General features: G+C 32.3%; 2 protein-coding genes across 3 annotated transcripts; both read right to left on the bottom strand.

Moving 5' to 3' along the window:
- Positions 1–219: 219 nt before the first annotated feature.
- On the bottom strand, positions 220–13,769 carry LOC107067156 (uncharacterized). Of its 2 annotated transcripts, XM_015322403.2 has the most exons (3): positions 13,635–13,769; positions 4,112–5,306; positions 220–4,027 (listed from the first exon to the last, which is right to left on the bottom strand). In XM_015322403.2, the coding sequence occupies exons 1-3, from the start codon at positions 13,650–13,652 to the stop codon at positions 3,579–3,581; spliced, it is 1,662 nt and encodes a 553-aa protein (XP_015177889.2). In that variant the 5' UTR covers positions 13,653–13,769; the 3' UTR covers positions 220–3,578. The 2 variants fall into 2 exon arrangements, with proteins under 2 accessions (XP_015177889.2, XP_015177888.2); XM_015322402.2 differs by having other exon boundaries at positions 220–5,306.
- Positions 13,770–16,857: 3,088 nt separating this feature from the next.
- On the bottom strand, positions 16,858–19,791 carry Cpr97Ea (cuticular protein 97Ea). Its single transcript, XM_015322406.2, has 2 exons — positions 19,544–19,791; positions 16,858–18,547 (listed from the first exon to the last, which is right to left on the bottom strand). Exons 1-2 carry the CDS (start codon positions 19,559–19,561, stop codon positions 17,666–17,668), a joined length of 900 nt encoding a protein of 299 aa, XP_015177892.1. The 5' UTR covers positions 19,562–19,791; the 3' UTR covers positions 16,858–17,665.
- Between the last annotated feature and the right edge of the window lie 3,470 nt (positions 19,792–23,261).

Here is a 23,261-nt window from a genome sequence, read left to right on the forward strand (position 1 = left end):
AAACGTTGTAGTTGGTCTCGTTTAACTATCTTTATTTAAATATGTCATTTCAAACGATTTCAAGTACACTTTTTTTGTTCTTCTTAAATTTATATTTTGCTGTAACATTTTACAACAAGTTTGTACAACAATCAGGAAGGATATTTGATATTGATTTTGGATTTACAATCCAACGATCACTTTACCGATAGAAATGTCGTCACGTTTGTCGATCATTTAGTCGAACATCCTAATCGTTTCCTACGTTTATCGATAATTGAAGTAAAAAATGCAAAAATAAAAGAAAATAAAAAAGGACATAGAAAGTATCCATCCAATCGTCACTTTCACCGATTATTATAGTAATTTGAATTGGACCATGACGCCATTAATAAACCGTGACCTCCATCTCTTTTGTTTCTACAATATACGACAAGTTCAAGGTTGCACGTTTTTGCGTATTATTGAATTCGAACAGACATAATAATTGTTAATTACAAAAATTTATTCAATTCAAAAAATCGAACGAAATGATCGTAATAAAATCATTGCTGTTTAAAATTAGAACTTTCACCTTGTAATTGTTAACGATCGTTAAATGAAATGATTCATTTTTTTTTTTTTAAATTATTCGAGATAATTGTTCATAGAGTGTCGTAGGAAAAGTGTTTAATGCGTTAACAAAGCGTATCTTGGGTGTGACATAAAATTTTGACGTTTCCTTACTTTCTTTATTATCTTTTTATTTCTTTTGCCTTTACCATTTTATTATTTTATTTCACAGATTTATCTTCCGGGTTATTCGAAGAACGTTTGTTTTATAGTGACGCAAAATTATGACGCTTCCTTATTTTTAACCAATATTTTTTTCTCACCTCCCTTTTTAATGTAATAAAATTTAATATAATATATATTAAATAAACAATTATTAACATAACAGACAATTATATTTTGTAATAACATAATAAACAATTATTTTATTACACTAATGCATTCTACTTATGTTACAAGAAAATTTAGGTAAAAGGAGGGGGAAGGGATAAAAAAGGGGTGGGGAAGAGTGGGGATAGATGTTGGGGTAGTTAGGGGGTTTGGGAGGGTAGAGAGTTAGAATATTTAAAATTATATGTAATATAGGACAACGTTCCAGTCTGAAGGTGAATTCCGAGGAAGACGGTACTCTGATCATATACTCGGTGTTTTCAGGTAACAATGCATATTTTTTTCGATTAATTAACAATTATTTCAATATTCTAATACACTCTAATGATATTTCAGATTGTTTCAACGCATATAGATTTGTTTAAACATTCTTTTGACTTTCATTAAATAGAAAATCATTTTGATATGTTATTGCAACAGCAACTAGACATTTGATGAAAATTTATGTGTTTGGCTATTGTATCACTTGATTGTATCATAAATGTAGTTTCCTTTTTGTTACAGGTGATCATCGTTAGATTTAACAACAAACCTTTGAAATTTGTTCTATTTGAGTTCCTCGTAATGAAGTCGTTAGCGTGAAATTAAAGAATGCATCATGCATGCTATGGATGATTATATGTGCAGGTTAAATACCTACGAGCTCGTTTGTAGATTCTAAGGATAATTTCCGTAATTGAAGAAAGTTTGTTGAGCATAAATTCATCAACGTTCTAACGTTCTGATTAAAAAGGAAGAGTCTCTTTACCCGAGTCACTATTTTTTCCGGCATAGGAAACGCGGAAATTATGTCGTGTGTAGTTTTTTCATATGCTCTGAACACGAATCTAATTTTGTACAGGACAATGGAAACAATCAGGATTTAGAAAAACATGATTTTTTTTTTTTAACCCTTTTCTCTCTTTTTTTTTTAGAATTCTTCTTTACGTTTATAAATGATAATATTTATTAGATAATATAAAACGAGACTATTGAGATAGAATTTATTATTTGTCGATAAAAAATAACATTTCCTGCGTACAAATCGCTAATACGTTAATCCTTAAAAGTCTAAGCGTATTATTTACAGCGTAAATATTATAATAATATTAATAATAATAATAATAATAATAATAATAATACTAGTTCTAATACTAATAATAATTAGCGAAATAATATTAATAATAATAATAATAGTAATAATAATAATAATAATAATAATAATAATAATAACATTAATAATATTATTAATATTTAAATGTTGCCACGAGCCCATCGTTGTTGACCGATCCTTTTAAAGAAAATATAAATAATTATTTAAAACATTGTCGTCTTTGCTATTGAACTCGTAAAAACAATTGTTAAATTAAAAACTATTCGATGATGCAAATATCATTCACATTTTAATTTAACATTTGGCAAAATAATTATATTTTTTTAAAAATGTATGTTCTTTTGTTGAACTAATAGAGACGAGTGTTCAATTTCAAAATATTTGATGGTGTAAATTCTTACGTATTCTAATTGAACAAAATGATTATCTGGATATACACCACTGAAATAGTTTCTAACGACAGAAAGAACATTGATAGAAAGTTGTGGTTTGCCACGAGTAGAATGTGCATGGTCTGTCCCTATAAAGTCGGGACCACGCCGATGAAAGTAAAGTAAGTACTTACATCGCAATTCTCTTTTGCACGTTCCCCGGTTATCCCCTACTCAAAGAAATAAGCTTGCAAAATTCGTTCAGCATATTACGTAAGATAACGGAATATTTCCAGATAGGTGTAACCTATTATGATATCTTTGAATTCATATATGCATGTACAAATGTATAAATGTGTGTTATACATGAATTTATGTGTGTGCTTGTAAATTCGTGTATGTATGTTTATTAACTATACAAATTGAACACACTGCTTGTCTAAATTCATGTATGTATGTGTAAATGTATATATGTGTGTGTGTGTCATGTATGAATTTATGTCTATGTTTAATGAGTTAACTGTTGAATATAAACACGTACATGTATATACACATCGAGGTAACCAATAATAATTTCCGAATAGTTTCATAGTTGTTTTGGTATAAATGGCGTGTCTTCATATGCCAATTCGGTATACCAAAGAATCAACTTGATTATTCGCGAGGATAATCGATTGATTTGCTGTTAGGTCGAAAGGTCCACGATAACGGTGAATATTTTGCGAGAAATTGTGGGGTGGATTAGGCCAAAGAAAATTGCATGTATGTTGCTTTCTCTATCGCGTTTCTCATGCGTTCATTTATATCAATCTAATCTTGAAATTGTAATAAGTAATAATTTTCATTTTTCTATTTCTCTTTTTTGTTTAACAAGCTAGGAACACAAAGCATTTAGTTTCATTGAAAAGGATCGGTGCAACGTTCGAGTTTAAAGAAAATATATAAATATAGTATATATGTATGTGTATATACTAATCGCTGTACTATAGTCGTCCCTTTTTTTCTGTATCATCGAGTTCACAGACGTGTAGCGAAAGGAATAACTTTCTAAAAGATTCGCAACTAAAATTTATCGTGTTGCATTCGATAACGCTCTAAAGGACCCTGAAGATAAATTGTAGATATATATATATATATATATATATATTTATATATATAAAAAATCGAGACGATCAGCAATTATCTCGTTCTGATCAATAGTTGTTGGCAGAACTGGCTGAACGAAGGTACTGATCGATTTGACTTGCAGTAAGTGGCGCACTCGCAGCCACACCGGATGATCTTGCCGGTGCAACGTAATAAAACGCTTGGGGGTCTCTCTGGGATTCCAACAATTGAAGTCTCTGTGGTTGTTGTTGATGTTGTTGTTGCGATTGTTGTTGCTGTTGTTGCTGGCGACGTTGTTGCTGCTGGGCATAAAGATTCTGGGACTGCATGAGCAACTGGGTCTGTTGTTTCCTATAGAGAAGTTCCTGGGGTTGAGCAACGGACACAGCCGAGATGGAAGCAGATTGTACAGCCTGAGGGAGATGTTTGTAAAGGGCCGACTGGCGTTGAGGTTGTTGTTGTTGCTGCTGCTGCTGCTGCTGCTGCTGGATCTGTTGCAGCTGCTGGAGGCCGAGTAGGGACTGGTGGGGCTGGGCTACGAATGGTTGGAGTTTGTGACTGAGGCTAAAATCCCCAATGGTTTGGGGTAAGGTCTGATAAAGTTGGGTATTGTACTGACCAGTTGCGGGATCGTAAATCAGTTCCGACTGATAGATGGGCTCCGCGGGGACCGTGGTGACCGTAGTTTGACCTAGCTTCGCTCTCGAGGGTGCAAGTGCGGCTTGTTGGGCAGATTTGGAGGGAACACCAACGGTGTTAACGTAACGCTCTAATTCCGCGGCAAAATCGAGGTGGGCTGAGCTGGAGGGGCCGGTGCTGGTGCGAAGATGATTCGAGGTGCTCGGGTTGGGCCGTGATTGCGTGCTGTATGGAATGGATCTTTCAGTGCTACTTGGGGAAACATACTGAGCGGCTACCTGGGCAATATGGGGCCTGGGCGTTATGGCGACCGATTGTGGACGAACTTGGTGACGAGTTACTGGCTTGCGAGTACTCGTCTCGAGCGATTGATAAGCTAACGGTGATACCGTGGATGGGGTTCTTTCCGAAGGTGCAGCTGTCGTTTGATATTGTACATTCGAAGTGGACGCCAATCTGTAATATTGTGGTGCACTAGTTGGCGTTGGTTCGTAAAGGGCGGTCGATGGTGAAACTTGAACGTAGGATTGTTGAGGCTTTCTAAAAGACGTAGGTCGAAGTTGGACTGGTTTCTGAACTTCTTCTTCTAATTCTTGACTAGCCTCGTCATCAAGTTGGTATTGTGCTTGGAAAATAGTCGTTGGGGCACGTGTAGTACTCGACTGATAATTGGGCCTTATCGGTCTGATCGCGACTGGTCTGACCGATGGATAATTTGCTGGACCGTTGAGATCATCGTCTTCTTGTTTTTCCGGAAGATCGTCCTCTTCTTCTTTGGGTGCGTTAGGGTCGCAAGGATTGCCGGATACGTAGGTAAACTCTCTTTTGTTACCATCAGGATCGACGTAACCATATTTCCCTCTTACTACGCAATCCGTTCCTCTGGTTTCTTCCTTGAAAGAACCATCAGCTGCTTCGTAACCAAACGTGAAAGATCCATCGTCGTTGACCTTGTTGTAATTTCTTATAGTTTGCACGGGTGGTGCTTTGGATGGTTGCAAAGACTCCTTTGAACGTGCCGATGGTAATGCACGTGTTCTAGGCTGATAGACCGTCTCAAAATCATCTTCAGCTGCTTGATTGTCTTCTTCGTAATACACTTGTGGTTCTCTTACTCGAGGCCGAATGGAAGGTCGAGCTGATTCCGTTAGAGCCAGCAGACACGCTGCGAGAACCTGTCGTGCGAGATAAGAAATCAGAAATTAATTAGATTGAAATGGCGATTGGAAATAATCTGTGTTTAGTTATCAACAACAACAAATAACTAACAACGATTCTCTTCGTATCAATCATCTGACGTAAAATCTAACTATTGTTAGAGAATGTAAGAGAGATATTGTTCAGTATTAAATTTTCTTTTCTAAACACGAAACCGGATCCACGTATCGAACTACGCTTCTAGTCAATATAGGAAGCAGAAGAGACAGCCAAGGAGAGAGCGAGCAAATTTCGCGGATCGCTGAACTCGAGTGTGTGCGAGAACCCCAAGTGCCATGGAAAATTCCATATAGAGTCTCTCGGAACGAGATCGAAACCTCATTACGAGACCACAACCATGTAATCCCATGTATAAAAGGTAATTGAAAATTACTGGTTTGATCATACATCCTTCGAAAGGTTTGTCAATTTGTGTTGAACCAAAGAAATTGATCGTTATGATTACAAATAAATCTTTATTATGAAATAATTCCACCGTTTCATTTGTTAATTAAGTTTTAACGTTGTAAGTGGATAAAATTTAAATTAGAAAAATTGTGATATTAATTAATATATGAGGTATTAATAAACGGGAAGGGAAGATTCACATAATTGCAAATATTCTTTTTTTTCTAGTAAATTGAGAGACATTAACGAATGGGAAGGAAAGGTTTACGCAATTCCGACTATTATCTTTCTTTATTTTAATTAATAGTAAAGTTAATTAGAAATAATTTTTAATATTCTCATGCATATTTGTTAACTCATATTCAATAATAAAAAGCATAAAAATTAAATAAATAATAAATAAAACAAACATCTGACAAGAAAGAAAATCTCATGCAATTTAAATTATTTGTAAGACGGATGTAATAGGTTGGAAGGCAAACCAGGATGAATCCTTGAAAATTATAAAATATTATTCTTATGCATTAACTCATATATTTAATAATAAAAAGATGAAAAAAAATCGTAAGAATAAAAAACAAAACAAACATCATGTAACAGGAAAGAAAGTCTTACGCAATGAAATTTGTTTTCGAATGACGGATGTAAGATGTATAATCCAGTTGGAAGTTAAAACTAGGATAGATCCTTGAAAACTAAAACGCATATTTGACGTGCTCGTTGACCATAGTTTTCTTCAGACACGTTCTTAAAATGTAAGAAAAGGTTGTCTGTACTTCCGGTAAAGTGAGTTGCGGTGGGAACCGCCCCATGGTTGTGGGCGGTTACGTAATATAGTAAGTACAATATATATATATTGTCTATATCTATAGCATGATACTTGGTTGACCCGAATACGAAGGCAGGCGAAGTGGTATGCCTCTTTTACCGTGAGATTCAGATTCAGAGCGGCGTAACTTGGCGTGGCTCATTCGTCGAACATACACGGCTCTTGATCTCCTTGAACCGAAGCAAATGCTCGCACATGAATAGAAGAAAGATGAAAAGAGATACAAATATAGATATGTGTGTGTGTGTGTGTGTAAGTAAGAGTACCACACCTCCCGGCGACGAACTGCTACAGGAAACGCGGTTTACTTTGACTGTCACTTTTACCGGCGCGTTTTGCACTTAAAAAGATCGATCGAGAAAAAATAATGAAAGGATGAATAATATAAGATACTATTATGAGATCCTAATTCTTGTTTTGCTCGATCATTTAAGATTAATCGTCGAATGATACGACCTTCCAATCGTTGTTGAATTTTAATAAGGATTATGCAATCAGACCTTTATTGTGTTACAGAATCGAAACCAAGCAGGATAACAATCTCGATTCTAGATCATTCTAGATGAATAATTTTTCTTAGTTAACCATTAAGGGGATATTCGACGAATGTCATGAGCGTAACTGAACAAATCTTTCTCTTTTTCTTTTCTTTTCTTTTCTTTTCTTTATCGTTTTGCTTAGACGCACCGTGTGAAAGGACAAATATCAAAGTTTGCTACGATAACGATCTAGATTCTCGATCATTCTGAAAATTATATTGTTCTGGAGAAATTATATAACGATAAAGGTGTTTTACGAATGTCAGGTAATAAAGTTAATGCGATATTTAAATGAAAAAAAAATTGGAAAGAACAGAATGAATGTTCCTACGCACTGCACGAAAGGTTCTGACATTTAATCTAATCGTAAGTATAATAAAAATTGACCAATTCCTACGGAAAGCATTTCATTAACGCGATTAGCGAACATTCGAAGCACGCTCGGAACGAAACGTCCTTGAATGTTAGGACTTTCGAACGGTACAATAAGGTATGCATCGTGGTCTCCTGGGCGTGAGCCAACTCATTTCTCGTCGTAATAATATGATGGCTTGATTCTCTTTCTGACCAGTTACTACTACATTAACAAAACGTGAGATCCTAATCGATTTTGGTCAGTCACGGACGTATTCACGGAGTACGAAAGATTTACAAATCCTTTTGTCCCGTTAAACTCGTTTTCTTAGGTATTCGAAATTATTCCTGATCGTTCTAGTTTTTTTTCCTTATTTCGAATCTAAAAATAAATTCTGACGCAAATATTCCAACGATTTACTAACACATACACGTACAATAAAAGTTACAATTTTAGTATTTTTCATACTTCATTGTGATAATAAAAAAATATCAAAAATCATGGAAATATGTAATCGAATATGAATCGCACATTTTTTTTATCACAAATCTATAAAAAAAAGAAATATATATATATATATATATATATATATATATCAAAGAAGTAACCGCATTGAATCAACCGAAGTGTAATGACTCGTTGTGGAAAATCGTGACGGTTAGGCCCCGTACTCCTATAATCAAGCAAACGGTGCACGCCAGTCACATACAGTGAGAGGTTTTACAGACACATTCGGTACCACGCCTTGTTTAGCCCTCCTCTTACAAACGGTTCAACTATACCTCTCTCTTTCTTCGCTTTCCAGAGAAAGGAAGAATCGATATACGATCGATATATAAATCCCAATAAAAGTATATCTTCGTCGTCGTCGTCGTCGTCGTCGTCGTCATCGCCATCGTTATTTCTTCATCTAATACATTTTTTTTTCTTTCAAAATATCCTAGATCGATAAGTATGTTGATAAAAGGAAGTAACACGCGTAACACCAACCCGGAAATCTTCATGTTTTTTTTCGATATATCAAAGTGAACGGCGTTCGAAATGTTTAACAGAGTATTTTAACGATATCCTTATAAAGGATGCTGTAGATCTCGTGTAACATTCGAGAACCTACCTAGATCTTATTTCTCATTTCTTTTTTTTTTTTACTTTGAAATCATTAGGAATGCGAACGTAAAAGAAACACGTATACAGAGAGAAAGAGAGAAAAAGAGAGAGAGAGAATGTGTAATGGTATTGGTGTTAGAAACCTTTCGATTTTATCGACCACTTATATCTTCATGTAAGCGGAAGCTGTATTAATACTCGTCAACTAACAAAGTACCAACAAACTATTTCTTTTTAATAGAGATTCGTAAAGTTAATTAACCACAATAAATTATTTTTATTATAATTATTTAAAATAAATAGTTATTAAAATAAAATATTAATAATATTTATTTTTATTTTTATAACTCTTTATTTATATTATTTATAACTTATATTTATATTTTTATTATTTATTAACTTTTTTTTCGTATTACTTTATTCACTTTATTGTATTCTTATTTTTTTTTATGAAATAATGCATTTATCTCGTTAATAAAATAAAAAAACAAAATCTTGTTACATTTCTTTTCCTATTTAGGTTTACAGTTGTAAAGTGATTTTATTTCTAATGCATAATAATTATTTAAAACGGTTAGACTCGTCGTTACAGATATAATCGATCGTTAAATTATACGAAAGTGTAAATTTGAATCACACAAGTGGTGGGCCTTAACAGGTTCGAAAGTGAAATCTGGAATGTACGTAGGTATACGTGAGTTGAATAATATTTAAAATAATGGCCCCTCTTCTTCTTCTTCTTCTTCTTCTTTAATGATTACCTTTGAACGAAACAAGTACTGTTAGGAAATACACGATTTGGATTGCGCGTTTATTTTCTTCATACAATGGGCGTGCGTAAGATCCTATGATTGTCATGATTAATCTTCGACCTTGCAAATCGAGTTTTTTTTTTCTAGAAACGTTCGTAATTCTTTTTTTTCAATTGAAGAGAATATAAAAAAAAAATAAAATTTCTTCATTTTAATTATAGTATAGAAAAATAATTATATTTTCAAGGCCAAATCGTTGATAAGATGATATATATTATCGGCAAGATTGTAATGAAATGAAAAGATAATCCAAGATATTGAGATAAAGTCTTAGAAGGATGAGAAAGTCGTGTAGAGGATCAATGACCCTGAAAGGAACATAGTTCCAATGCACTAAGAGTCAAGGGTTGAAATTCAAGGCCAGGCTATCCTTACCAACGTGCATAAAGTGAACGAGACTATTATCGAGTCTTAAAGGAATCTAAAAACGGAAAACAAGAAACTCCTTTTAAACCTGTGGGAAAGAGGAGAGGTTGTACTTTCGAATGAAATTTATGTTCGATGGTGCGTAAACGTTTTAAAGTTATACTATTGAATTTTTCTTAAAAATAAAAATAAAAACTAAAAATAAATACAATAAAAAGAGGAAGAAAAAATAGAAAGAAAATAGAAGGAAGAGAATTTCTAGGATAAGTTTAACTTTCAAGTTTAATATCGCACATAGTGATCTTTAGATTTCCTTCTTTCTTCCTCTTGGAGTGTCGTTCTAAGAGACAAAAGATTCGAAAGTAAGAAGAAACGCGAGCTGCCTTCGACGTTCATGGAAAAGCAAAAGTAAGACTTACCGAGGATATGAAAAGTGAGTCTAAAAAAGGAACGAGAAATTTACCGTTTCGAATCCAAGTATCCAACAAAGTTGGCATGGTTACGTTTCCTTTGGTTTACTATCGAGAATTAAGAATGAATGTGAGTCATTTCGTATAGATAATTGAAAGTAATTCGTATTGGTATGCCGAACGAATTCTACGATGCCCTTGTGCGATCAAAACATACATAATAATACCCACACATTCACACACACACACACATATACAAGTATACACGAAATCTTATTTACGTATTGCGTATGCTACTATAGTAACGTATGCTTTTCTAGGAATGACATTGCGTTCGTTGTATGTTTTACTCTCACTTTATTTTCTCGAAAGAAAATATCAACGATAGTTTATCACGTTGAACAAATTGTATACACACTAAGACGATTAGTTTGATTAGAAACATCTTTTCAATAAGACATTACGTATATTATTCACAATAGTTTGGTGAGTACAAGATTATAATGAAATATATTTTTATATTATTGAGTTGCTTGGAAAGTTCTTGTCAATTTATAAATACATTTATTTCAATGAACAAATATTTTCAGTATAATTGTAAATATACTGTAAAATGTATAATTATCGAAAATTTGTAAGAACTTTTGAAACAAATCCAATAATATATAATTTAAAGTCAAGTAATAAGAAATGTAATAATCGTTAATGTTTCCATTCGTTTAGTGTTAAAAGAATAAGATGGAATGATGTCTTAATTGATGATTGGATCTTGTTATCGTTTTGATCGGCGATTATTTTCCAATCGATAGATCGAGAATCAAACGAAGGGGAAAAATGAAATGGTTAAAGATTATGGTAAAGTGGCGAAACGTTAATCGTAGATCATCGATCAAGAATAACGGAAAGAGCACAAATCGTTAGAGTAAACACATTCGCTCGTGCCTAACGTCTAGACACGAAGAAAGCGTTGAGATTCGCTTCCATTATGTGAATTAGCTTCGCTTTCGCAGTTCAACGTGCACGGTTTCTCTCCGTCTGATTGCTTTCCTAACGTATTAAACTAGACTTAGGAAACTAGAAGTTTACTATTCTTACTTACTTACTTGCTTGCTTGCTTACTTACTACCAATCGAAACATTTACACAATTAGTCTTTCGATAATTAAAATCCTTCCAAGTTAATCGATTTTCTTAACGAACTTTTTCTAATCGTTTTAAACTAGATCGAAAATTAGAAAGACACAATCGATAGATCGATCGATCAATTTTGAAAGTCAACAACGAAACATTTCAAACTGGTTCGAAATTAGAAAAGAAAAGAAGAGACAAATATATTGACTATAATATTTTTCGTATAGTTTTCATTTCGAAAGTTAATCAAAAGATCGATTAATATTCCGTTAGAGTTGACTTTGAATTAGGGTTATTAGGTTAAAATGATGAAAGAAAAAATTGAATACAAAAAAAAAACTAATAATAACGTTCCCTTTTAACGATCGGTGAAAGTGAGAAAGAACGATATAACGATCTTTATCGAATCGATATTCCTTCCGATATCGATTCTATTACGTGCGAAACGAATCCAACGCGTACAATGAACCTTTGTATGAATGTGTTTGTATGTACCTTCGATCTTTATTGCGAACTCGTTATATTATACTGAGTATTTCAATGTACGGATCGTTTTCCAAGCGATCTATCTCTATTTTTAATAAATCGTTAGATCGAAATCAAGGAATGTTGAACATACGTAAGTAATGCGTGATTATAATGGAAAAAGGATTTGTGATAAATTAGAAACGAGTTGGAATTTCAAATGAATTATGTGATACATATTATATGATCGATATACTTTCACCGCTTTTTACATATTTTATTTATTTATTTTTCTTTTGTTTTCATATATTAGCGCGAATTTATTATAAGATAATTAAAGCTAGTTAATTAAAAAAAAATTATTCCAATAACTGGCACGGTCTGAAGATTTAAATTTATTAAAAAGTCAATTTTGAATTTGAAATGAAGAAATTATTAAATTTATTTTATTTAAATATTATTTTTAAAAAAAGTAAAGTGAAAAAATGAGTTTAGTTTGACGGAAAGAAAATTTGTTTCCATGTTAGATTCAATTCACTTTTTAAATATTTTTAAGTAAAAAATAATTGTAATTACTATTCTTACGTGTTAATAACTTTATATCTGATGAAAAGATTATGAAGATTGAAAAGATAGAAAGATGGAAAGAGCGTAGTATTATTTCCGTTTTTTTTTTCCTCGAAATAAATACTTCGAAGGGGTGTCTAACCGTGAAAGACGAGTTACGATACTTTCGTTATCCCACATGATCCATGATCCGTAGCAAACTCGAAGTATGTGAGAAAAGTAGAATGCATAGGAACTAGGAAATGCCATAAATAGATAGAATTATTTTTACAATAATTTGACGTAAATAAGTGTTATCCCATAAAATCAATAATACTAAAATACGAAAATGTTAAAAGCTATATAAATAATAATAATTATTATTATCAAGATTAATTTTAATTCAGTAAAAGTGTTACTTTAGACGAAGAATAAGACAGGACAATGATTATTATGATTATGATGACACGAGAATGATGATCGTGGGTATATAATAGGATCGAGTATAAAATGTGTGAAAACCTAACGTATAATTTCTCATTCTAGTAAAGCATTTGTTTAAAAGACAAAAGAAAAGAATGAACTCACGAGAAAATGGAAAATAACAAAATTGTTGTTTACTGTTAGATGTTGTCAGCGATTCTCCCTAGAGAAAATGAAAATCTAACCTACCACTATATAAAGCGTTAACGATACTATAGGTGTATATTCATACATGCATACACACATATGCATATACATATGCTGGTACGTACTTATGTTTAAATTGAAGGCGAACGCGTTCGATAGTAATGATTCGGAAATGACGAATAATGAAGAGAAAGTCACCATTCTGTTCGCAACATTATTCCGACGTAACTATGCGGGAATAATCGCACGCGATATGATGTTTTATAAAAGTTGTTTAAACAATTATCTTCTATGATTGATCATTTCATTATATTATTATCGATTATTAGAAAAGTTTATCGGTTAATAGAAAAAGTTTCCTTTTTTTCTAAGGAAAGAAACAATTTCGTTTAGATACAAAACACTGGATATGTCTAAGAAATTATTATAATATTATACACATGGATAACTCACATGGATTCAAAATAAACCTGTAGTAAATAAAATTAAATTAAATATTAAATAAAAAATTGAGAAATTATTAGAATTTATAAATAAAATTACAAAAAAAAACACACACACACAAAGTTTTTATACAAATAATAATTAATATCAATATCTATATAAAAATAAAAATAAAAAATGATAAATTTAATTAGGAATTGAATGTATATAAAAAATTGGATGAAAGTAAATAAATAAAAATAGTAATGTATGGTCGAGTACGTACCAAAAGAAAAATCCTCATGGCGTTTCCGTTAGTGAAGGGTTAGAGACGGTGAGGAACGGTCCTCTAAGAGTTTCACTGAGAGAGTGCAGTGGGATAGTACTCCACCTCGGTCCTTTATAACCTATACGAAGGCTTTTACCAATAGTGGGGGCATCTTGGATAGGCATTCGTTGCTCATCGGACACACTGGAACACCCGAGAATTAGATTCTTAGATGGGGCTTGTTGCTTTTCTGTGTGACATGGCCATTGCCAAACCGTAACAATTCAATAGTAGGGGAATCCCATTGCCAAATTTGAACAGTCGACAATTCTTTCTCTTATCTATCAGATTAAACTAGGACATATTTTATATGAGTACACTGACTGAAATAGTAAAACGTTAATGTGAGATCCTAGTTGGTTTTTACGTTGAAAGAATATGGCAAATTTATTCCACTTTCTTTGGATAATGTTTTTTTTTTTTTTTTATGGTCAATTGTTATTCATTATTTTATGTAATATGTTGCAAGTTATTTCTAAATTTGTATTGTATTGTAGCAGGTTTAGGTAAAATGTTGGTTGGACTGATATTATTTTTTTACAGTTGGATGAAGAAATGTTCGTCGGATTAATTTAAGATTATTTTACGTTGTTTTGTATATTTATTTTTTTACTACTTTTGAATCAATATTTGTAGAATCAAATTGATGAATATTGAACGTTATCAATAAATATCTTTGGTGTGTAGATAGAAAAATATAAACGGTACGTCGAGCATGTCGAGAAATAAACATCTGTCCAGAAGAAAGTGCTGGAAAGATCGTCACCGATATCTGACACGATCTCTCTCTCTCTTTTTCTATTCAGGATATAATATTAATTCGGGAGAGTTTCTTTCAATTGATGCCTTTCTAAATCAATCCTTACTTCCGGATTAATTTAATTCCCATAAATCTTTATTAAAACGTGTTAATTTTTTTGTTGTTTTTTTTTCAATTTTTACCTTTTTTTTGTGTAAATTAAATATTTATATGGAACGATTACGAGATATGTGAAAAGAATTCCGCGTAAGTTAGGCGTGTATGATAGTAACATGTTTAAATATGTTCGATAATTATTCACTCAGCTATCATAATAATCATTGTTTCGTAGAAGATTTCATACCAAGTCGAGTTAGAATAATAATATAAGGAATACACACTTGCCTACTTTCATTATCAAGACGAGTCTCTCGCTCTCAGGATGATCATCAATGGTGAAGCAGCCACGGGGCTTTTGCTTGCCACGTGCTAGAATGAAATAGAAAGAGAGAAAGAGAGAAAGAGATAAATAGATAGAGATAGAGAGAAGATCGTGCAGTCTTCATTTACTCGTGCCATCGATTCATCGTTTGCAATTTACGTTGCAAGGGCACGTGCTTAGTCGGATTAGATTTCCTTCTATTTCTATGTGTATCACTGTGTACCTTTGTATATGTGTTTGTGTGTGAATAACAAAAATATCATTAAAATTACTTTATCAAAAAAATATTAAAAATAAAATTTCTGTTGTTTTATGAATGAATCATTGTAAAAATAATGAACGAAAAATTTGGATAAAATCGATGATATAATTTTATTGAACAAAATTTATAAATATGTAAATATTGAATTATTATTGGTACACATTAAAAATAAATAAATAAATAATATTTGACGTATCTCGAAAGGACGGATGCTCGACTGACCGTCTTAAAACTTTCGAAGGGGAAAGTTATTTTCACGCGCCTATTTTCACGCTCACGAAGTCCTTCGGCCTTACACCGTCGACGTTACACCGGTAAATAAGTACATATTTAATTACGTTCGTTACTTTCGTTACTCGTACCTTACTATACTTGTGTAATATCATTTTCTCTCCTCCCCCCTCCCGCCTCTTCTTTTTTTCTTTTTCCTTTTTTCTTTCCTTAGATATAACAGATACTTCGAATCGTTACATAAAGGAAATGAATTTGATCTAATTGAACTAAACCGCATTCTTAAAATGTCCAACAAACGACGGCCATTTTAGTTCCGTTTTCTTATTATTTATTTTCTTTTTTCTTTTTTTTTGTTTCGTTTAACTATAAAAATTCGACTCAAAAAAAACCATTAAAATTTTATGCTCGTTACGCAAGCAGCATATTAAAGGAAGAAAATATTTAAAACAGTTTATTAGAAATCATTAGTAAAACGATCATATATATATAAATACTATAATTTTCTCGATGATTTTGTTTAAGACTATGAAAGTTAAATGATAAATAGGTCTAACATAAGACCTATAATAATTCACGAGTTTTCATGCAGCAATAGTATATAAGTCTACGTTATTTATAAACTCGCTTACGTAAAAGTTCGAATCTTCATCCACATAACGTCACACCTGAATAGCAAATGCAAGAACGGTCCTCTTGTCTTGCGTATAAGAAGGTCAACGTACATTAAGTAATGCTCACTTCGCATGGACAAAGGTGCATTATGATGATGATAGAATTGTTTGGTACTTTGCCAAGATTTTCATTTTATTTTTATAAACCTTTTTTTATTACTAATTGTTAAAAAAAACCTCATTTACCGAAAAGTATCATCTGAATAATCGGACCGATTTAAATTGAACTAAATTCAAACACAAAGTTCCTCACGGTCGAAAGAATCGTGAGTATTCTTCGTTTCCTATGAAATTAATTATAATTAATTTATTAGAAGACTAATTTAAGTAGCCTAATTACCTAATTTAGTTTCGTTCATTACCAGGATCTATTTCATCACTTTCTCGACATTAAAAAGATTACAATCTCAAGTACCTGTATTTTGAGAACCGGATTAACACAATTGTACGACGGATTATCATTTGAAAGGGGCATATCAAGCAAATTGATTTTTTTTTTTTTTTTTTTTTTTTTTTTGTAAAAGAGCAGATCTCGTGAGGATTTCGCAACTACGATTTGTGTGAATTCGTGAATCTGATACAGAAAATAAAAATAAAAATTGAAATAAAAAAATCTTTCAATCTCGTTTCCTTGATCCTTTTATCCTCGGAAAGTAAAAGTTGGTATTATGATCCTGTATGTGTTAATAACAGGTTTATGTATGTGTACGACTATCCTGTTCTTTTCTACAATTATTTTAGAAAGCATAGAAGAAAAAAAAAGGACAAGGATCCGAAACGTGGATAAAAAAGACATCAAAGATCAAAGATGATCGTGGATGGTTTATGATAGGTTCGTTTTATTAATGATTTCTCTTTATTTCGATAATAATAATTACATTATAATAACCTAATGATAAAATTGAGAGACGTGGGCTCCCACGTGACTTTAACACGACAATACACGTGTCCATTTTCCTTTCTCTTTTATTTTTCTCTCGTAGGGGAGCACGAGTACAGTGCGAGTTAACATTTTATTATTTTTTTAACTAATCGTAAAATATTTTTCAGACCTAATTCATGTAATTTAACGAGGTTTCGGTTTCAATGGCAAGAATTCGGTGTAATTAATTCTAATGATTATTAGAGGAAGGATTATCATTCAAGGACAACATCATGTACTACCGGAACAAGGATTCTCACGTATTTGATCTTGATGCTTATCGATTTAGTAAGAGTTTTGAGAAAATCAAAAAATCAAAAAGAACATTGAACAGGAATCAACTTCACCGATTGACCTCGAGATATTTCCCCTTCTCTTTTTCTTTCTCTTTCTCTTTCCTTTTCTCTTGCTCTTTTCTCTTGCTAAAAGAACTATCGATCAACTATAACTAACATAAGAATGAGTATAATTGTTCCGGTAGTAAACCGTATTTAGAATATCACGAGTTGCGAAATATTCTCGTTGATTATTCTAATCGTCCTCGAATCCTTTCTATTTTAAGACACAGATACCTAATTACTAAAAAATTATTAATTAGAATATCAAAAAAAAAAAGAATGAAATACAAAAGGAAAAAAAACCAATAAAATAAAATATAATGCACTGTATGATATCTGACAGTCATAAAAAATCTGATGAATATTATTAGACTAGACGAGCTAGTAATAACCGAAGCTGATATCGTGTAATGGCGGTGCTACTCCTTGCGGTAGAGCATAATCTCTGGCAAGTTGATCGAGTATTCCGCCACTTTGACTGCGCGTTTGAGGTTGGCCGCGTTCCTGAACCGGAGCTGGGGCAAATTGAGCGGGGCCTTGGTTGTAAACCTGAGACGTCGGCGAGGGTTCGTCATAGGAATGTTGAAGCAAAGGTGATTGACGAGAAGGAATTGATGGGGAGAAAATTGGTGCTTTCGGTAAGGCTGGTTGTGAGGGTGCCTGTTGCGCTGGCGCATAGACAGCTTGGGTGTGTGATTGAGGTTGTGGTTGTGGTTGTGGTTGATATTGAGGTTGATATTGGGGTTGACGTGGAACAGCTTGTTGAGGTGCTGCTTGAGGTCTGGCAGCTTGTTGATAATCGTAATCCTGATAATTTTGTGCTTGGAGTCCATCCTTGCCTGTAGTTTCATCAACCAAGGTCGGTGGAGCCACTGTGATACCTTCGCCAGCTGGTTGGAAACCATACTGATTTGCACCGTATTCCACCACTCGGACCTTTCCAGTGTCATCGACGAATCCGTATTTTCCCTTCACTTCGCCACCAGGTAATTTCGTCTCGATCTTGAAAGATCCATCAGCACCTTCAAACCCATACGTGTATGAACCGTCTTCATTGTGCCTGTTGATTTGTTTCAAAATTGCAACTGGCGTTGGTTTTGGACTCTCCGGTGCTGCCGCTTGTTGTCTTGCTGGTGCCGAGTCTGAAGAGTAACTTCTTGGAGTTGGATGAGCTGGTCTGGGTGCTTGGTAATCGGCATAATCATCTATCTGTTGATACCGTTGCGCTGATACCGAAAGTATCAGGGTAACCACCGTTGCTACCTGGAAATATCAGATACATGTGTTAAGAGTATTGTATGTTACAGTTCTTAAGATTTAACTTATGAAATCGCATAGTTCAAAAAATAGGCCAGTTTATTGGTAGGTTAAAAATCAATCAACCCGAACAAGAATTTTGCTCAAACCTTAATCGTAATAATATATATATTGAATAACCCAAATTAAGAAACAAAATTCATCAAATTTTTCTCAACAAAATTTAAATACAAATAAAATGAACATACTCATGCACACGTAATCTATTAATAGTGGCATGTAACATACTTCCTGTAAGTTCCGCCCGAGTGAACGCACAAGTACGGTTATAATAATCTTAAACTAGTCTTTCATATTCCAACCACTTTCGCCGTTAAATTACGTATGATAATTCTTACATATTAAACTCCTACAATTCTTTATGCAAAAAAAAAAAAAGAAAAACAAAAAAAAAACCATAAAAACCTTCGATATTTTATATAATTCTTTAACGCGGAAAAAGTTGATCCAGTTAAACGAATTATTCGATTCTTGTGTAACCATAAGGAAGAAAGTTAAAATCAAATAAATTTAAACGGAACGTTAGAACACTTTTCAAGGACTCTTCCATAGCGGAAGTACTTAGATTCGTTCTCGTGTTTCACGACAATTTAGTTCCGTCTTCCATAACTTCTAACGTTTATTAAATCATTATAGAAACGGAACGTGATCACAGTGATTGAAACCAACTTAAAAATAATCCCTTTCACTGACTCGAAATTAAAAAATAAAAAATATAAATAAAATGATGATTTAAATTATTTGAACACTTTGATTATTTGTACACTGGTCACTGTATATTATATCTCACAAGGAAAAAATTTCACACGCGCAAATTTTGTTTCTACTCCCCTTCATTTTGTTGGTTGAATTTTTTTTGGGAGGAGGGTGATTCTTTCCCCGAGGTTATCGATCACAAAAGAAAGTAAATGATGCACGATTTTAGGAACGTATTATACGTACCGTCACTAAGGTATACATTGTGTCTCCTGTTGTTTCGATTGTGTTAGTGTATGTGAATGTAAGTAGGCAGCGAGGCTAGAGTACCAGCGTTTGCTCGAACTGAGGCCCTCATATACCTTACTGGACCCCCCGTTCCTGCCCTCTCCTCTCTACCCTTCCTCATACTCTTGTTCCCTGCTCCGGGGGACTTTCACTATCTATTCGAGTTCTGTACGCTTGCCTTGTTGTCCTCTTACAGCACTCTTATATCCCCTAAATGATGTCTACCTTCCTTCTTTCCCCACCAATTTGTTGATACGCCCCTTCTCAACTTTCATACCACACACACAAAATTATATTAACCCAAAAATTTATTTATTTTAATCAATGCAAATAGTTTAGCAATATTATTATTATTATTATTTAAATCGTGTTAATCGAATTATTTTTGACAGAGATCAATTTTTGAAATGTTGCTCTAAATTAAGATAATTTATTTTAATTAATACAATGATTTATTAATATTATTTTTATTATTATTTAAATCCTGTTGATCGAATTATTTTTTGCTAGTTGATGAGGTAATTTAAAAAACTTAACAAATTATTTTTAAATGTAATTAATTATAATTTATTTGATTTCCAAGATAAATAAACGTTTCCATAGAAAAACAAATATTTATGTATATATGTATATGTAAGTTTAAAAATGTATTGATTAATTTAGAACGGATTTGGAGGTTTCTTGGCTTCGAAACTCGACAAGAACGCGGACAAGAAGCCGTTGGACAACCAACATCGAGCTTCTGAGAGATAATATTATGTAAAAGTTGGAATATATATATATTGGGGTCAGTCAGTAAAGAGAAATTACAGGTGTATTTTTCGTTTCGTTTCAATGCTCCGATCGAAAAATCCCTTCCCTTCCCTTCCCTTCCCTTTTTTTACCCCTCCCTCCCCGATATGTTTTTAATTCCTATCAAATATATTGATCAATTTAACTCGATCGATAGTAATGGTATTTAAAATGTATATGTTTAGTAACAGGCACGTTAATCGACCACAACGACAACTATAATGACGACGGGTCAAACTAGCCTGTTTTTTTCTTTCTCTTTCTATCTTTCTTTAATCTTTCATTATGTCCTTTAGTATAAAATGATGCAAATATTTTTCTAAATCAACTCTCCTGATCAAGTCTTTTACGATCAAGTTATTACAACTTCTTATCATATTTTATTAAGAGTAACCTAATCTTTCTTTCCCCTCTCTCTCTTTCTTTTAGTATTGAGACAAAAATTAGGCTTGTTTAGTTGGAATGTTAGTTTACTGTATGGAATATCGTAGGTGTTTTACTTTCACCATAAACTGACCGTTTAATCGCCATGCAAATTCATCACTCTTTTTTTCTTATCGAAGTAAAGTTTGATAAACATTGCCTTGGGAAGGGAAATTGTTCATAGCTTCAAGGGTTTAATGTAAATTCACAACGTGAACGATCAAATTTTGTAAAAGCTTTCATTTTTCTTTTTATTTTTTGTTTTAGTTTAATCTTTATTGTTTTTGGTTTTGATCTTTATGTAATAACGATCGTATAACACAATGCAAGTTATATGGGGGACTAAACCAGATTCTAAACACATTTCATTCGATTTTACGCTTTGCTACGATGGAGAAAGCGTTAGGCAGAACAACAACTCAAAAAAGAAATTACTTACCATTAACTTTATGACAATCTCTATAGAAATCCATTAATTTTTATGCATATTCTTTTAATTATTTGTATTATTAATTAAATGCATATTTTTTACAATTCATATTTTATTTTATTTTATGTTTATTTCATAAGTATTAACGGTTTTTTATTTTGTTTTGTTTAAATTGAGCTGTAAAATAACTTGTGAAAATTCTTTCTATTGTTATTCAAATGATTTACAATAAGTTAACTTTCTTTCTTTGATACTCCCACTTAGAAATAACAGCTTTGTTTACGATCCCGTTCTTGCCTTTTCAACCGAGCAAATGTGCTTTCACGGCCGTGAGACTTGCGAAAAGCGTAAATGCAACACGGATGAAAAAAGTGGAGAAGGGTGAGAGAGAACAAGAGAAAAAAAGAGAAAAAAGATGAGAAGACAAGTCAAGTTCTCTCGAAACGAATCAACAAATTACTCAGTGACCTTCCATAAACATATTGATTTATATATATTATATATTATATAATATTAACTTTAAAACAACACACACAATCATCGATTTATTTCATTTTTTAAGTTCTTACAGAATAATGTAAAAAAAAAAAAATAAAAAAAAAGCTTTACCTTTTATTCACATAAGTTTCTTGTACAATTTATCTAAACTAGTAGTTTTTCCCTTTTTATCAATACATTGTTGCTTTCGTAATTGTTGCATAAAAATAGAAAGTCTTAGATTAGATTTATTTGTACGTTTTTAATTTAGAAACAAACGTAAATAGGAATTAACGAAAAATAAAAAATTAAAAAATACAATAGTTTACTTTTAACTATTTTTTGTTTCTTCTTTTATTATAATATAAGTTTAGTCTATAAGTTTCGAAATTATTTCCATAACTGTGTATTATTTTTCAGTTGTTTTTTTTTCTAATTTTATTCTTTATAAGTGCATTGTTGCTTTCATAATAACAATTGCATAAAAATAGAAAGTACATCATAGAAATGCCTTTTTCTCGCTCTAATTGTCAATTTATCGTAAATGGGGAAAAATATTTATAAAAATGAATGATAGAAAAAATAGCAAAGAAAAATCCTTTTTTTTTTGTTTTCTCGACATTCGCACAAGTCTAACAAAAGTTATCATCACTTCCCCAACTTGGTTTTTTTTTCTATTAGTATAAGTATCGTTGTTACTTTCATGATTATTGCATAAAAATAGAAAGTAAGCTTAGTGTAACGTCGCGTCGTTGGCTGGAAAAAGAACACGCTCTAACATCTTCATATCGTCATCCTTGTCATAAACACTTCCTTTCTTTTTTATTTTATTTCAATTAAAGGAAGAAAATAAGAAGATAAACAAAAAATTAGTAGAATATTATGAACATAGTTATGCGTGAGTGTATTATGGCAATAAAGAAAAAGAGAAGCCATTCTCAGTTGAGATCTAAAGTCCTGTTTGAATCCTAGGTGTTGTTGCTTGAGGTATACCACGCCTTACATCAGAATGTCTCTCGAGAGTGAACGCGAAATCGAGAAATTGCGTGCGGTCATGGCAAAAGTCGGATAAGAGAACTCTACTCGTCGTTGTCGATTTCGTGACGCGTGCCTTTTTCATTCCTCCCACTCTTTAATCTCCTCCTTCTCATTCTCTTTTCTTCTCTTCATTCCTTTCATTAACGTATAATTATTATGGTGTAATATTAAGAATTCAAAATGAAAGAAGAAACGAGGACACAACAGGAAAGTGTGCTGGCATCAAATTTCTTTCGAGATTTAATTTTCAATTTCAAAATTTCAAAAAAATTCATTTTTAATTAATTAAACACTAGAATTGTGATAAGATGGATTTTACTAATTACCAGTTTTTATATTTCTTTATTTTAACAAATTTAATTAAAAAGTCATAATAATTATTCACGTATAGTATTGGCCACTGTAAGGTCCATGTTGGAGGATTAAAATTTGGTGAAAGGGGTGTTAATTAATTAATAAATAAAATAATAAATCAATTATTTAATTTTTAATAATAATAATTTATGTTGTATGAAA

The sequence above is a fragment of the Polistes dominula genome, unplaced genomic scaffold (assembly GCF_049000335.1).
Source record: "Polistes dominula isolate Pdom_NZ unplaced genomic scaffold, Pdom_raw_medaka contig_79, whole genome shotgun sequence".
In the NCBI taxonomy this organism is placed as follows: Eukaryota; Metazoa; Arthropoda; class Insecta; order Hymenoptera; family Vespidae; genus Polistes; species Polistes dominula.